Source organism: Oryzias latipes, chromosome 6 (assembly GCF_002234675.1).
Source record: "Oryzias latipes chromosome 6, ASM223467v1".
In the NCBI taxonomy this organism is placed as follows: domain Eukaryota; kingdom Metazoa; phylum Chordata; class Actinopteri; order Beloniformes; family Adrianichthyidae; genus Oryzias; species Oryzias latipes.
In genome coordinates, this window is record NC_019864.2 from 27,558,388 (window position 1) to 27,573,603 (window position 15,216).

General features: G+C 39.0%; 1 protein-coding gene across 1 annotated transcript; it reads left to right on the top strand.

The window, feature by feature from the left end:
• The first annotated feature begins 92 nt into the window (after positions 1-92).
• Positions 93-12,287, top strand: tmem231 (transmembrane protein 231). The gene is made up of 7 exons (XM_011476441.3): positions 93-510; positions 2,203-2,369; positions 6,289-6,417; positions 7,633-7,776; positions 7,935-8,016; positions 10,034-10,139; positions 11,761-12,287. The coding sequence occupies exons 1-7, from the start codon at positions 372-374 to the stop codon at positions 11,921-11,923; spliced, it is 930 nt and encodes a 309-aa protein (XP_011474743.1). The 5' UTR covers positions 93-371; the 3' UTR covers positions 11,924-12,287.
• The last annotated feature ends 2,929 nt before the right edge of the window (positions 12,288-15,216 follow it).

Below are 15,216 nucleotides of genomic sequence, written 5' to 3' on the forward strand. Positions count from 1 at the left end.
GCATGAAATGAAATAACTACTTTTGTGCTTTTACTTAATTTCAGGACCACAGAAGAGTTTCAGCATTCCCCACAGTTCATGAATGCATCCTGAACCATGGTAGCCATGGAAACCGAGGGACGCTGCAGAAATATGGCGGGGGGCTCGTTTCCTTACATGTTGCAGGGGCTAGCAAAATAGCATTTCAACGCGAAAAGTTATCAGAAAAATATGAATTTACTGGCGTTTAGAATCCAGAGGAAGATTTTTTGGAGTTTCTTAACGACCAGTTTAGGTAGTATCGACATTTTTACGCCGGTAATCATTTAGTCCGCTACTAGGTTAGCATCTCCAGCTGTAGCCTTACAGCTAGCTGTCTTTACACCGAACGTATGGCTTTCTACGAAGTGTACTCTCATCCGGCTGTAATTCGGTACAAAACCAGTGTTTGCACAAAGGCTACGCTGTTCCTGGTTGTTGTTTTGTGCCTAACCTACATCCCACCTCTGCTTGTTGCTTATAGGAGTCAAGGTACAGTATATATATCGAGGCTTTAAAGTGTCCATTTATTTCATTTTGAACAAAAGAATATATTATGTTTTTGTTAAAGTCTTTGTTTATGCTAGAATATAAAAAAAGGATTTTTATTATCTATATTACTTTACACGTTACAAAGCCTATGAGTAAAGCCAGGGCCTTTTAAATAAAGTTTTATTAGTCCAGTAAAAATAACAAATTAATAACATTTCAGCAATATTTCATTCCATTTTTACTCAGATTTATTTGATTTAGACAACAACTATTCTCTTTGAATGCATATGAATAAGCTTTTATATTAAATAACCCAAGTTTTTACAACTTTTGCTTTAAGTCTAGATATGAGTTGTTTTCAAAATGACTAAATCCATTTGTGTCTGTTGAAAGATTAGCCTTAAATCTGTTGGATGTGTTTTGATTTGATTGATGGATTTCATGCAGCTTTCAGCTCTAAAATAAAACAAAATATATACATATATATATGTGTGTATGTATATATAGTATCATTTTAAAATATTAGTTCCTAAACTGGTTTGAGAAAAATAAAATGACAGAAAATGTTTTTATACACTTGACATTACAATGTATCATAAATAGGTATATCTACACCTATTCATACAGTACACACGTGTGCAATACATTGAATCCATAAAATATTATGTTTTTTAAATAGAGTTTGATTAATTGGGTGGGAAAGAAGTGAATTTATAATCCCACACCTATTAAATTTTACCAAACTTTTTTTTTTTTGACATGTTTACAATTTTCTTCCAAATAGGTGGCCGAGCCTTTTCAGTGAATGGGGATCGCTGCAGTGGGATCTTCTGGGTCTGGTTCTTGCATCTGGGGAGTCCTGTAGTGTATTCTGTGAACTTGGGTGGGGCTCACTTGTGAGGACGGTTTATAATTTCCCCACAAAGCCGGATTTCTACTTTCTACTTTGCATCATTTTAGTGAATCATTTGATGCACTACTATAGTGTGCGTGCATGTGTGCGTGCATGTGTGTGTGCGGCGGGGGGCATTTTATGCATTGTATACATATTTTTTGTCTTGCTTTTGGTTTTTTAAAATTGGATTATGTTTTTATGTAAAACACTTTAAGTAACTCAAGTTGGAAAAACTGCTCTATAAATAAAGTTTTATTTGATTTGAATGTTTCAAATCCATTACAGGAACAGAATTTACGTTGTGTTATTTTCATGCTGGCTTTCATTGCACATTAGTGCCTTTGCTTGTAATACAACAGTAACCCATATTACCATTCAAAAATGCCCTTATTAATGCTGTGGAACAAATGTGACAAAAATGCTGCTATTTTGAACTGAATTATTCGAACATATTTGGTAAATGATGAATTATGCTTTTAAAACGTCTTCTGTAATTTTTAAAAATGGGTTCAAATGTAAAAAATGCCATGGAAAAGTCAGAAAAGTTGTTGAATTCTGGGTACATCAGATGGACATGTTTTCTGCATGACAAACCTTGTCAAGAAGCAAATTCCATTCCAAAAAAAAAAAATGAAGCAAATTCTATAGGAGATTGTGGGAAGTTTGGCTGAAGGATTCTAATAGAAATCTTATGCTATTTTATGTTTGGTTTTTGGTTTGATGGTAACATAGAATTAGAAGAAATCTCAACGTCAAAAAGTTCCTAAAACCTTATAGTTTTGTTTTTTCAATTTCAGGTTTCTGGTTAAAGCGAAGCACGTATGAAGAACAGCCGGTTGTGAGGTTTCAGTACCAGACTCTGATGGTTGCAGCCACCGGCACTCAAGGGGACTATGTGGCCTGGAGTACCTTCCCACACCTCAACAACATGCTGGGGCCCAACCTGCGGATCCCTGCCGTCTCTGTGAGAACACATTTGTGTATCACTGATATGTGTGACACTTTTTCAAGTCTTAAGAACCACATTCCTATGTCATTGTGTAAGCTGCATTTCAAAGCATTGCTCCTGTTGCCATGGCAATCTTTCATTGATTAGCCCTGATGAAAAGCTGGTCCATGCTTTTTGTTTCTATACTTTAAACCAAAACCTTAATGTGTCTAAAATATTTCTTTAAGACAAATATCTATTACCAGAAAAGTATGTTGCTGTGCGTTTACACACAAACCCATTTACCTAAAAATGATCAGAGTACAGACAAAGAGAAAGTACTTCTGTAGATCCACACACAGTTTTTGAAGAAAATATGACCAATAAGGTGTTAACACTGTGAGAAACGAGTTTTTTTTTTAAACTCAAGTCCACTTAGAATACTTACTGGCCCGCTGGGATCTTTGGCCCTTTTGAAATATAAGGTTTGTTCTTAAATCACATCACATTTTTGCTATACAGGCAAGCGTTTCAACCAAATGAACCCAGAAAGTTGTTGCTGCTTCACAGATTTTATTCTCACCTCATTTTCTCAATAATCGTGTTTACCATAAAAAAATGGATTCTATATAACCGTTAGAAACTAAAAAGGCTAAATGATCCGCATGGGTGCTTCTCCAAAGACGAACCACTAACCCTTAATTTAGAGGAAAGTGAATGAATGAAAAAAAACAATCCAACCTGTCTTTAACTGTCTCTCACAAGCTCCATTCTACATGTTATTCAGAAATTCTAGAAATGTCAAGGCGTGGAAATGTTCTAGCAGTTACAATCACTGCCTGAGGATGGAACTGTCAGAGGATCACAATGTACAGCAAACGTATTTACCCCCTCGGAAGTTTGTCACTTTTGTTTCCTTGATAAATTACTCACAGTCAATTAAATAACTAGAACAACACCCTTCAATGTCAATGTGAAAGCAGATTCCTACACAGTAATGTCATGGAAGTAAAAATATGAAAGTGTTGATCAACAGTAAAGGGCATAACTGTTGTAAGACTAGAAGGAATATCAAAGAAAACTTTGGAAAAGCATGCTAACAAATATTTAAAATAAGTTAGTTAAGTCTTGTTGGCCAACACAAAGGTTAAGATTTATAATGGTGTTTGCCGAGATTGTAGACATTTGTGAGCGAGACATTTATTTGGGTTATGTTTAACACACAAACTTAAAACATCAACACAAGTATTGACAATTAACAATGTCAGCATAAACATTGAACAAAATTAACCGAAAAAGGTGTCGAGTGAAGCCAAGGCTTATTTCCCGACCCTGATTACAAACGTCACATCTACCTACAAATTGATAGAACCTTGAAAAAAAAAAAAAGAAAAAAGAGGAAGAAAAAACGCTTCTTAAAATTACTTCACAACCACAAAAGTCTCTCACTACAGAAGGAATTTTGATATATTTTAAATGTATACATTATTTTAAACTAATATATGGAGTTTGTGTTCTTCAGATCGTCGGATAATAAATTCCACATGTTGACCCACTGAACAAAAATACTATTCTTTATTGCATAAGTTCTGACCACTTTGTTTTTAAACATATCTTTACCCCGAAAATCATAATTATTAACTTTAATTTCAAACAAACTCAGTATTTTGGCAGGCACACATTGTTTTTCAACTTTAAACATAAAAATTCCGATGCTAAGATCAAGTAAATCCAAAAATTTAAGTGCCCTTAATTTTGGAAATATTTGTTTTTTGTGGATTGATTGTATGAAGAGTGATTTAAGTGCTCAATAATCGTGTTTACCATAAAGAAATGGATTCTATATAACCATTAGAAACTAAAAAGGCTAAATGATCTGCATGGGTGCTTCTCCAAAGACAAACCACTAACCCTTAATTTAGAGGAAAGTCCATGCATGGAGCATCAGCAGACTGCACACGTCTCTCCTTTCTACGCATCAGCTTTTAAGAGAGTTTAGCCTAAAAGTGAATTAAAAAAAAACAATCCAACCTGTCTTTAACTGTCTCTCACAAGCTCCATTCTACATGTTATTCAGAAATTCTAGAAATGTCATGGCGTTGAAATGTTCTAGCAGTTACATTCACTGCCTGAGGATGGAACTGTCAGAGGATCACAATGTACAGCAAACGTATTTACCCCCTTGGAAGTTTGTCACTTTTGTTGCCTTGATAAGTTACTCACAGTCAATTGCAATTCTAACTGTTTTTTTTTTGCAGAATAAAAATAGGTTTTGTATTTGACTTGTAACTGTGCCCCCAGATTTCTACACAATAGAGTCAAATAAGGCATTTTGAGGGAACAATATAGAATATACAATGTAGCTGTGTTTAAAAAATACTTGACTTTATGTAAAATGGCTAATGATTTGGACAATTTAGAGAGAACATGTGTTATGTGTGGTTTCCATGATAATTTATGATTCAATATTACTCCAAGAAATTTTATTTCATTTACTCTTTCAAGAAAAACATCCTCAATTTTTAACTCAGAAAGGATTTGCAGTTATCTATTGCCAAATATGATGTACCTGTTTTTATTTATATTTAAGGACAGTATGTTTATATCAAACTATTGTTTGGTTAGATCATTCTTTTTGTCACATCTTTGTACAGTTTTTACACTTACTTTGTTTCAGTTCTTCTCTAGAATTAATGTCTTGTAACCGGTTGAGCCAAAACCTTGACGTGCTTCTTCTTGATTGACGTCTTTGTTGTCATCGTGGTTCGTCATGAGTCATAGTTCTGGTATCTCCTGGTTGTAAGATGGAGGCTCCAATCCAAGATCTTAAATCCACTCCAATGTAAAAGTGTCTTTGGTGTTTTTAACATGTTCTTGTGGCCATTTCTGATGATAGAAAACATTCAAATTAAGCTTAAAATTTCATTTCTGAGTATTTCTTTATTCAAATGATTGGGAATCATGCAGTTTGAAAATGATCTTATTTGTGACGCAGAGTAAATGTTGGAAAGGCTACAAGCTCCCCGCTCTGCTCCATTCTGATGCATCCCCCTGCAGGCGACTAGATCCATGTAGATCTTTGTCTTCCTCATCCGAGCGAGAATCTGGATCACGGCTGCCTTTTTGTTGCTCCAGTAATGTTAGGTTGGGAGTATGAGGGACTGTAAGCTACCGGGAGCGCATGTAAGCAAAGAGCTCTCAGCAACGGAGAGGAAAACGAGTGGCTGGGTTTCTCCACGCCAACAGTCCCGGCTCCAACTCAGAGGGGAATTTCTAATGAACCCCTGCCGCTCTGCAGAAACTGTCCTAGAAAACGACACAGGTTTTTTGGATATTGGATAAAAACGACATCATCATAATTAACCTCTAAATTACTATAGATGCAAATATGCATCAAATCCAGTTGGCTCTAAAATTACCTTAATTTAGCATCCACTTGAAAATAAAACCACAAGTCTTTTTTTTCATAGCTGGAAATGAGTTCAGGCATCAAAGGGTTAAAAAAAACCAGGGAACTCTTTTTAATGACTGCAGGTCATTCATTCCCACCGCCATCAGAACACACAACTCCTCTGTATTTCCAGTTGAACAGAATTTGCACACATTTGCACAATTGTTTACTATGTGTTTGTGTAATCTGATCTTTGGTGAGCTGTAATTGCACTTCACTTGTTTTTTTCTTTGATCTGTCATGACAAGTGAATGTCTCCCTACTAGATGAATAAAGTCCAGTTCAATTATATAGCTTATAAGATACTCAGATTGGGTCTTTAAAACTTTAGTTGAAATTCTGCTTCTGTCCTTGAGAGCTAACCAAAGATCAAAGGATTAACCCTTCATTTGTTTAAAAAGGAGGATTTGTGCAGCACCAAATGATCCAAACGTCGCGTTTCCTCGTGTCTTTCTAATAATTTGACTTATTTCATTGACAGTTGCCATTCGTTTGTGTCTGCAGGTGAAGGAGGAAGACCTCAACAAGGACGGAAAGTTGGACCTTCTGACGTTTCAGCTGCAGCTTCCTCTAAAAAATAATGAACAAGTGTACAGTGTCCAGCTTCTGCTCACCTTCAGCTACCAGCTCTTTGTACGTATTCCTCTGTGGGCCTCGGCCTCCGCACCAGCACGCTAATGCATGACTCAGATATGACGTGAAGAGTCCTCAACGTTTCATAACTGCCACCATAGCCTGCAGCTCTGCTCCGGGACCTCTTAAACCAATCGCACCTTTCCTTCTGATTGTCTGCCAAGTAGGCAAGGCAAGGCAAGTTTATTTGTATAGCACAATTCGTACACAAAGTAATTCAAGGTGCTTCACAAAACAGAAAAATGCATTAAAATCACAATACATCATTGAAATAATCAACGTAAAATTTACTTTAAAAGAAAAGAAAAAATTTGAAAAATGATTTAAAAATAAAGGAAGGAAAGGAAAGAAAAGTGCAGATAGGACCTTTCAGTCATATACACGGCTAAACAGAAATGTTTTAAGTCTAGATTTGAACATGAACACAGAAGAGGCCTGTCTTACGACTTCAGGGAGGCTGTTCCAGATTTTAGCTGCAGAATATTGAAACGCTGATTCCCCTTGTTTAGTTCTGACTCTGGGAATCAACAGGAGGCCGGCCCCTGAGGTCCTCAGAGTACGAGATGGTTCATATGGCACTAACATGTCAGAGATGTACTTTGGTGCTCGGCCATGGAGAGACTTGTACACAAGCAGAGCTGCTTTGAAGTCTGTTCTTTTTGGTACAGGGAGCCAGTGCAGAGACCTGAGCACAGGACTAATGTGATCATACTTCCTGGTTCTGGTCAGGACTCGAGCAGCAGCATTCTGGATGTACTGAAGCTGTTTTACAGCTCGTTTGGAGAGGCCGGTGAGCAGGCCGTTACAGTAGTCTAACCTACTGGAGACAAATGCATGAATAAGTATCTCCAGGTCTGGTTTTGACACTATGTTTTAATATTTATAAAGTATTTACTTTATAAATATTTGTAGTTATTGAAGAAGGTTAAAGGATGATTGCCGTACACCAGAATTTTTCTTTGGAATCTCTCAGGTCAGGGTGATTATAGAGAAAGGTTGGGGGTGTGAGGTTTGGAGGAAACAGATCAAAGCTGGGAGCAATTTAAATAACCCTCTACAGTATTTATGAGTAGCTGCCATGACAACTTAAAATTACAAGAATGCATTTACCCCCAGGTAAATGCAATTGTGTTCCTGGGAGGCATTCGGTAGTTTGTACTGGCTTGTAAATGTTCCAGCTAAAGAACATCTCAGTGATGTGCTTTTCTTTTTCAGCGAATGTCCACAGTCGTGATGCAGAGTCTGGCTTTCGTGCAGCTCGCCTCTCCTGTCCCTGGAGCCAAACTCTTTATTAGCGGGGACCTGAGGCTGCAGCAGAGGACCCCCCTGCCCCACAGAGGGCTCTACAATATCTATAATGTGAGAGGAAACTGACAAAGTGCGATTTTGAAAAGAAAACACGTCTCCCACCATTTCACTTCTTCTGTATTTTTTTTGCGTTCTCCATCATCTAGACATGGAAATCCGATCTGCATCTGCTCAGTTGTTTTTATTTATTTTTCTTCTTTGACGTTTAGGTGTCGGTGATAGATGGCTCCAGCCCCTTTGCCAGTGCGTACGACCTTGAGAACATAGTCAGGAGCTACCAAGCCAGAAACTGTAAGTTGACTGAAGATGGGTTGGGTTTGAGTCATGGGCAAGAGTGTAAGTAAAGTGCTTCACAATAGTAAAAGAGAACATAAAATCATAGGGGAAATAGGAGCAATCATCTCATTCATAGGACAGACTCAAATAAAGATTTAGTCGCAGTAAAAAAAACAATTTATCTACAGTATGCAGTTGTTTTTCTGTGCAAGGCTGCAAAAACTCAAAGTAAAACTTTAATATGAATTCTACGTTTAACTGTGAAGAGGACAGTAGAGGAGTTCTGTGAGCTCGTTTATTGGCACCTGTAAAAAGCCTCGCCGCAGAATTTTTAATGAGGTGAACACATTTTAACCCTTGTGCTATCTTAGATGACCCCACCCTTACATTGACAAAGGTGGATAAAAGTGGAAAGATTTCATGTAATCCATGGACACCAGTGAAGATCACAAATCATTAAAGAAAAAAGGTTCAGAGCACTGTCTAGTGGGTCTAGATGACCCAACTCCCAATGTTAAAGTGCATAGGATAGCAAAAGGGTTACAGGGCTTTTAATAAAACAAGTAGTTAGTCTAAAGTCAGGATAAAAAGGTTTTTCATTCTGTGCCGCATTTCTCAGGTGATAGAAGCCTTTGACTGTATAAGAGAACTGAACTTAGCACACACACACCGTGTTCCAAACAGGAAGTAGCCGCTGGTACCAATTAGCCAAAATCCCACAGACTTCTATAGAGAAATAAACAGCGGTTACTCAGTCATTCTATTGGTCAGGACAACCATTCTTACTCTGATACCTTTTTTAACCTCTTCTAGATAATCCTAATTTTTTTCATATTTTTTCTTTATCGCAAGTTACTCAAGTAATAAACTGGCCAATCAGATGCCTCAATGGAAAGAATGTGGTGCCCGCGGCCCCCACCTCAATGTTTAATTGACAGATTCTCCCCAGCCCGCTATCAGCGGAAGGGGTGTGGACTTCGAACAAGCTTGCTCCTGACTGATGACAGTAGTTGCCCCAGAAACGAGACTGAGACCAACTCGGACCGGTCACTGTCGTTTGGCTCCAACATGGCGACTAGGTTTAAAATGGAGACCGAATTGGCTTCATTTAATTGGAGCTGGAAGTAAGGCATTTTCTATTGGTGATGTCACACCCGCTCTGTCCAGTTCCCTTTATACGGTCAATGATAGAAACAAATTTTGGCGGTTTGTTATGTTCCAGAAACATGAATTTGTGAAACGTCACCCCGAGGTCTCTGAGACTTAACAGAGGAGCTCAGAGAGTCCATGAGTTGTTTGATCGGACAGATTTTGTTTTCAGGGACAAACATTTGCTCATCTGTCTTCTGACCATTCCAGTATAAATGAGTTACTGACCATCCACGATTTAATGCTAGTTAAACAAGCAAAGAAGTTAGACAAACTGTCGTCCTTTTTTTCAGGGAAGGAGCAATATAGCTGGATGTCGTTCATACAAAAATAATAAGAAAGGTGGCTAAGTTTGCTAATTAGTTTCCCAAGAGGAATCATATTTAAAATGAATATAATAGGACCTAGGACAGAACCCTGGGGAATGCCATAAGATATAATTCCCATCTCAGAGGTTAATGAACCTACAACGACATTAAAAGGTAGGAGGCAAGCCATTTAAAAAAAACCAGAAAGACCATCATGAAGGCAAGCAATGATGATGGAATGATATCCAGTATCAAATGCAGATTTCAGGTCCAGAAGCACTACAACAGTGAAGTGGGCAGAATGAGCCGCTGTGAGACCTTTAGGAGAGCTGTTTCAGTAGAATAGTTCTACTTTCTCAGGCATGCTGGGATTCTGTCTATTTGCAAGAAGGTTTACATGTCACCCGATTTGCCCACATGGTGTTTGCATGTTCTTCCTTTGCGTGTTCTTGGTGATCATGAGTTTGCCTCACGTGTGACATGAGTTCTTCGGCTGAACCACAACACTGAACAGGATGGAGCAGGTAAAGACAAGGAAGAAATGGGGATTTTATTTTTCTTTCTTTCTGCTTTAGTAACAACAGTACTGTCGTGTCCAATGCCGGTCTGGACTGTGGGCCCAGCTGCTGGTTCTCCCTTTGAGCTGAATGTTGAAATTCGGTACCCTGTGGAGGTCATCACATATCCTTTTTGTGTTTACTAAACCCTACAGTTTGTTGGCTAGAGGGAATTTAAAACCTCCAAACAAGCTATTTGCTGGTTTTAACGTCTGAGCATCAGTTTTAGATGAGCCAGAGTGGAGACTGCCACAGTGAACAAGCTCCATCAATGAGAAGAACGTTTTAATCAATTCAACCAAAGAAAAGACACAATTAACTCTAGGTTTTTAAGTCACAGAGGACGCAGAAAGAACTCTGACCACCCATTCACCTCTGATTCTTGGACATCATTACTTTCTATAACGTATTTCGCTCCTTGTACGTATAAAGCAGTCTTATTTTTATGTCGCAACTTTTTAGTCTGTTTTCAGATGAACTTCTTTTTTCTTGCTGCTTCCGTCGACTGTAATAATAATAATAGTGGATTGGATTTATTATTATTATTACAGTCGACAGAACCAGCAAATTATGTTAACATAAAAAATTTGTTTCAATGGGATTTAGTTACCTATTTCTAAGTCTGAGTCATTCAAAGAGGATACTTCATAAAAAAACAGCAGTAAGCCGAGCTGAGGTCAGTCCTGACTAGGGGTGTGACGATAACCGCATAACCGCGTGATTGGAACTATAATAAACACATTAAACGCATTCATCTTTGCTGATAATTAACTTTTTCTGCTAGTCCTATGTTCAGACTTCAAGGGTTTCTGGGGGAAACCTTTTGTTACTGTTCTCTCCTTCACTCCCTGCACCTTTCACTGCCTCTACACTGCACACGCTCCCTCTTCTTACACACACGCGCGCGGTTTCAGCAGCACACAGACATCCTCATTCAACAACAGAAGTTTCCGTCTCACAAGGAAATACGACAAATTTACTGCGTTCCAATTATTAATTTATTTTGTATTCATTCCCATTACAAGCTGCGTGCGTTCTTCAGTGCGCAACACGGTTTCCCGCCGAAAGGATTTTGTGTTGGGGGGGGGGGGGTTTATTACTGTTTTCCTTCACTCCGTAACACCAAAAACGAACGCGCACTGTTAGATTTTGATGAAAATCACTACATGTTTTGTTTGGGAACTATTTTGTGCAGCGCAACGTTACGTGTCTGTATAAATAATGTCTGTCTAAATAAAGGCAGAGCCTCCTGCCCCGCGTTCTTCATGGGTGTCAGGCTTCATGGCTACCGGAAAGGTGACAGTGTCTGCATTCTCTTTTATTACTGGGCGATACATAATATTCTGAGAAGATGTCTGTACCAGAGAGCACAGGTGAAACTCTCATGCAGCTAGAGAGCGGTCCACTACAGAAGAATCAACACGCACCCCAACACACTTGTGCGCGTTCCTTCCTCCTACACATGCAGCGCGCTGACACACATTCTCATTCTACAACACCTATATAGTTAGTTCATTAGTTATATAGGTATTAGTTAGTTGTTACTATTATTTGTTAATAAAGAATACTGCGTTGTAATTGTATTCATTTGCAACGCGGCCACTGGGAGATTTTGTGTTTGGCGGGGGGGGTTAACCGCGACACTGCACCCCCTACTGGTTCACCGCGGTGATCAAAAATGCCACACCGTCACAGCTTTAGTCCACATTTTTATGATCATTTTCGCCTTAACCAGATCCCTCCACTTACCGGCCTGGATTCTGGGAAACCATCAAGTTTGCCTGGATTCAGTACGTCAGCATCCTCCTCATCTTCATCTGGGTCTTCGAACGGGTCCAGAGATTTGTTTTCCAGAACCAGGTCCTAACAACTGTGTCTATCCCAGTGGGGAAGCCTCATCTCTCATGACTTAACCCAGGAGTCAGGCCTGCAGTGTCAGTGCTAACAGCAGCTGATCCACATGGAGGTGTTCATCCAACTTTATGTTTATCAAGCTGTAAGTCAGAGCTTCATGTGAGAAATTTGCTTAGTTTCGGCTGTGCAAACTGAAGAGGCAGATATCACCTGGCCCAAACTGGTTTGAAGACACCTTTAAGGGACAATAATTTATGCCATTCCACTGAGAGGAACAGCTCTCAGGTGTTGCAGCGTAAATAACGGACAGAATTTCTTTGTTTCACACTTAAAAACTCGTCTTCTGAGCTTTACTCTTGAATGTCTGTTTAAATTTTTTTGCATATGAATTTGAAAAATTAAAGTTTTTATTTGTGTTTTTTTTCTTTTATCTTATTAAGAAGACCCCTGTAACTGTCTTTTTCTTTTGAACATTTTTTGTTAATTTATACCTAAAACATGGACGAGCATTTCTATGAACTGCCTATATATACATATACATACATATACATACACACATAAACACACACACAGATCCCCATACCTGAAGGCCAAAATAAAGGCAACTTGGAAGGATGTGAGTAATCTGACAGAGACTCAAAGAGGTACAATGAGAACGCAAGTACCTAAGAGATACAGCCAGATGCCCATTCTTGAAGCACTGGAAACTGCCAAACAAAGGCTCCTAGCCTTGAGCAGTCGCCTACAGAGGTACACAAGAGACAATGAAGCCAGACGGATAAACAGGCTGTTCGCACCTCAGCCTGCGAAAGTGGACACTCAGTGGCAGGGACAAAACAGCCGAGCAGACCCACCAAGGCTGGAAACTGAACAGTACTTCAAAAGTATATGGGAGAAAGAGACAGCAATGCCCAGTTGCTGGTCACTCTGAGAAAAGAACATAGCAACCTCCCTGAACAGAATCCAGTAACCATCACAGTGGCAGACATCCAAGAAAGAGTCTCAGGTATGAAGAACTGGACAGCACCGGGTCCTTACATGATACATGCCTACTGGCTTAACCCTTGTGCTATCCTAGGCACTTTAACATTGGGAGTTGGGTCATCTAGACCCACTAAACAGTGCTCTGAACCTTTCTTCTTCAATGATTTGTGATCTTCACTGGTGTCCATGGATTACATGAAATCTTTCCACCTTTATCCACCTTTGTCATGGTAAGGAGAACACGTCAATGTAAGGGTGGGGTCATCTAAGATAGCACAAGGGTTAAGAAACTCACTGCACTCCACGAGCGCCTGGCAGCACAAATGAACCAGCTGCTAAGAGATGGGACTCATCCCCAATGGCTAACGGAAGGGTGAACGATCCTAATCCAACTACCGGCCAACATACTGTCTATCCACAACATGGAAGCTCATGTCAGGTATCATTGCAACCAAGATAAATAGGCACATGGATCAATACATGAGCAACACACAGAAGGGCATTGGTAGAGACTCCAGAGGAGCCAAACACCAACTCCTGGTTGACAGAACAGTCGCTCAAGACTGCAGGTCACAACACACCAACCTGTGCACAGCCTGGATTGATTACAAGAAGGCCTATGACTCAATGCCACACACGTGGATCACTGAATGCTTGGAGCTGTACAACATCAACAGGACTCTAAGAGCCTTCAAAGGAAACTCATTGAACCTGTGGAAAACCACCATTGAAGCCAATGGGAAGCCACTTGCACAAGTGTCCATCAAATGTGGGATATACCAAGGTGATGCTCTGTCCCCACTGCTGTTCTGCATAGGTCTGATCCCCCTCAGCCAAATAATCAACAAGACTGGCTATGGATACCGACGCAGAAATGGGGCCAACATCAGTCACCTCCTATACATGGATGACATCAAGCTATATGCTAAGAGCGAGCGTGACATTGACTCCCTGATCCACACCACAAGGATCTACAGTACTGACATTGGGATGTCATTCGGGCTCGAGAAATGTAGCCGGATGGTGACAAAGAGAGGCAAGGTAGTCCACACAGGAGGGGTCTCACTCCCAGAAGGAACAATAGCAGACATCGAGGACAGTTACAAGTACCTTGGAATTCCACGGGCAAATGGCAACCTGGAGTACATTATATTACATTATATTATATTACATAGAAAATCCCAATATTTTCTTTCGATGTTTAAAGCACATAAAAATTACATGTTCAAATTTATAATCACTAAGTAGTCTCTACATTTTTTATTTAAGCAATTTAACCTCTTGAAAAAATTTCCAGATTCTTTTAACAGTAACTATAGTTTTTATCATCCCAGGTGTAAGCACGGTGGTGTTAGCATCATGATTATCAAGAAGGTGTCGCTTAAAAAAGTGTGTGAAAAATATTAAAGGCTGTTTTTCTTCTTTAAGTATTTAACTCACATAATAGTATAATTGCTTGCTGTCAAAGCTAATAGGCTGTTTGGGCGTAACTGTGAGGATCGTCTGAAAAGACCAAATAAACCCAATCAATCTGTGAGGCATGAAGCGAAATATCACAATTTCAATATATATTAAAGTGAAAAAAGTTATTTTGTTTTAATGGGTCTTTTTAAAGTCATAAATTATGCACATAATTGATACTATGACCATGGATGTGGATATAAACATGCTAAATGTGTCAAAATGTTTGTGTCAGGAATTCTTTCTTCAAAAAAAGGTTCAAATACAAGTCTGTTGACTCCAACAAAACCAAAAGTAGAGGAAAAAGGTTCATGAAAACTACAAAACTGGCAGCAAAAACATATACATGCATATAAAGAGAGCATAATTCATGAAAAAAAGGTTAGGATGGCTGTTTTTCAGACACTAACATGAACATTGGAGGAGGTTAAATGATACTGATCACTTCCAGTTAATCTATTGTTGAGAAGATCGGATGGAAATAAGGAAAAATAATTTTCCTTGCATTCAGATTGAGCCCTCAAAGAGGAAATTGAGTCTCTGCTGGAATGCTGGAGGACCAGCAGAACAGAACAATGGACATCTGTTAAGAATTTGACATGTCATTGCTATGATTCTGCTGTCATTGTTTGTCTTAATCTTTTCATTACACATCATTTAGACCTTATCACTGTTCACGGAGCACAGAGTGTCATTGTGATTTGATCAAACTAGTCACAAGTTACAACCTCTGTACCAGCATCCTGAACTGATTTAGATTTCATTTTTTCCCAAACTGTTCTGTTGTGGAGGAACAGTCTGGTTTTCTGACCTTAACAGATGAATTAGTTGCCACTCCCACATAAAACATGGGCTGTGTGTCTATTACCGGTAAAAATATGTTTTTCCTGGATCAATGCCAC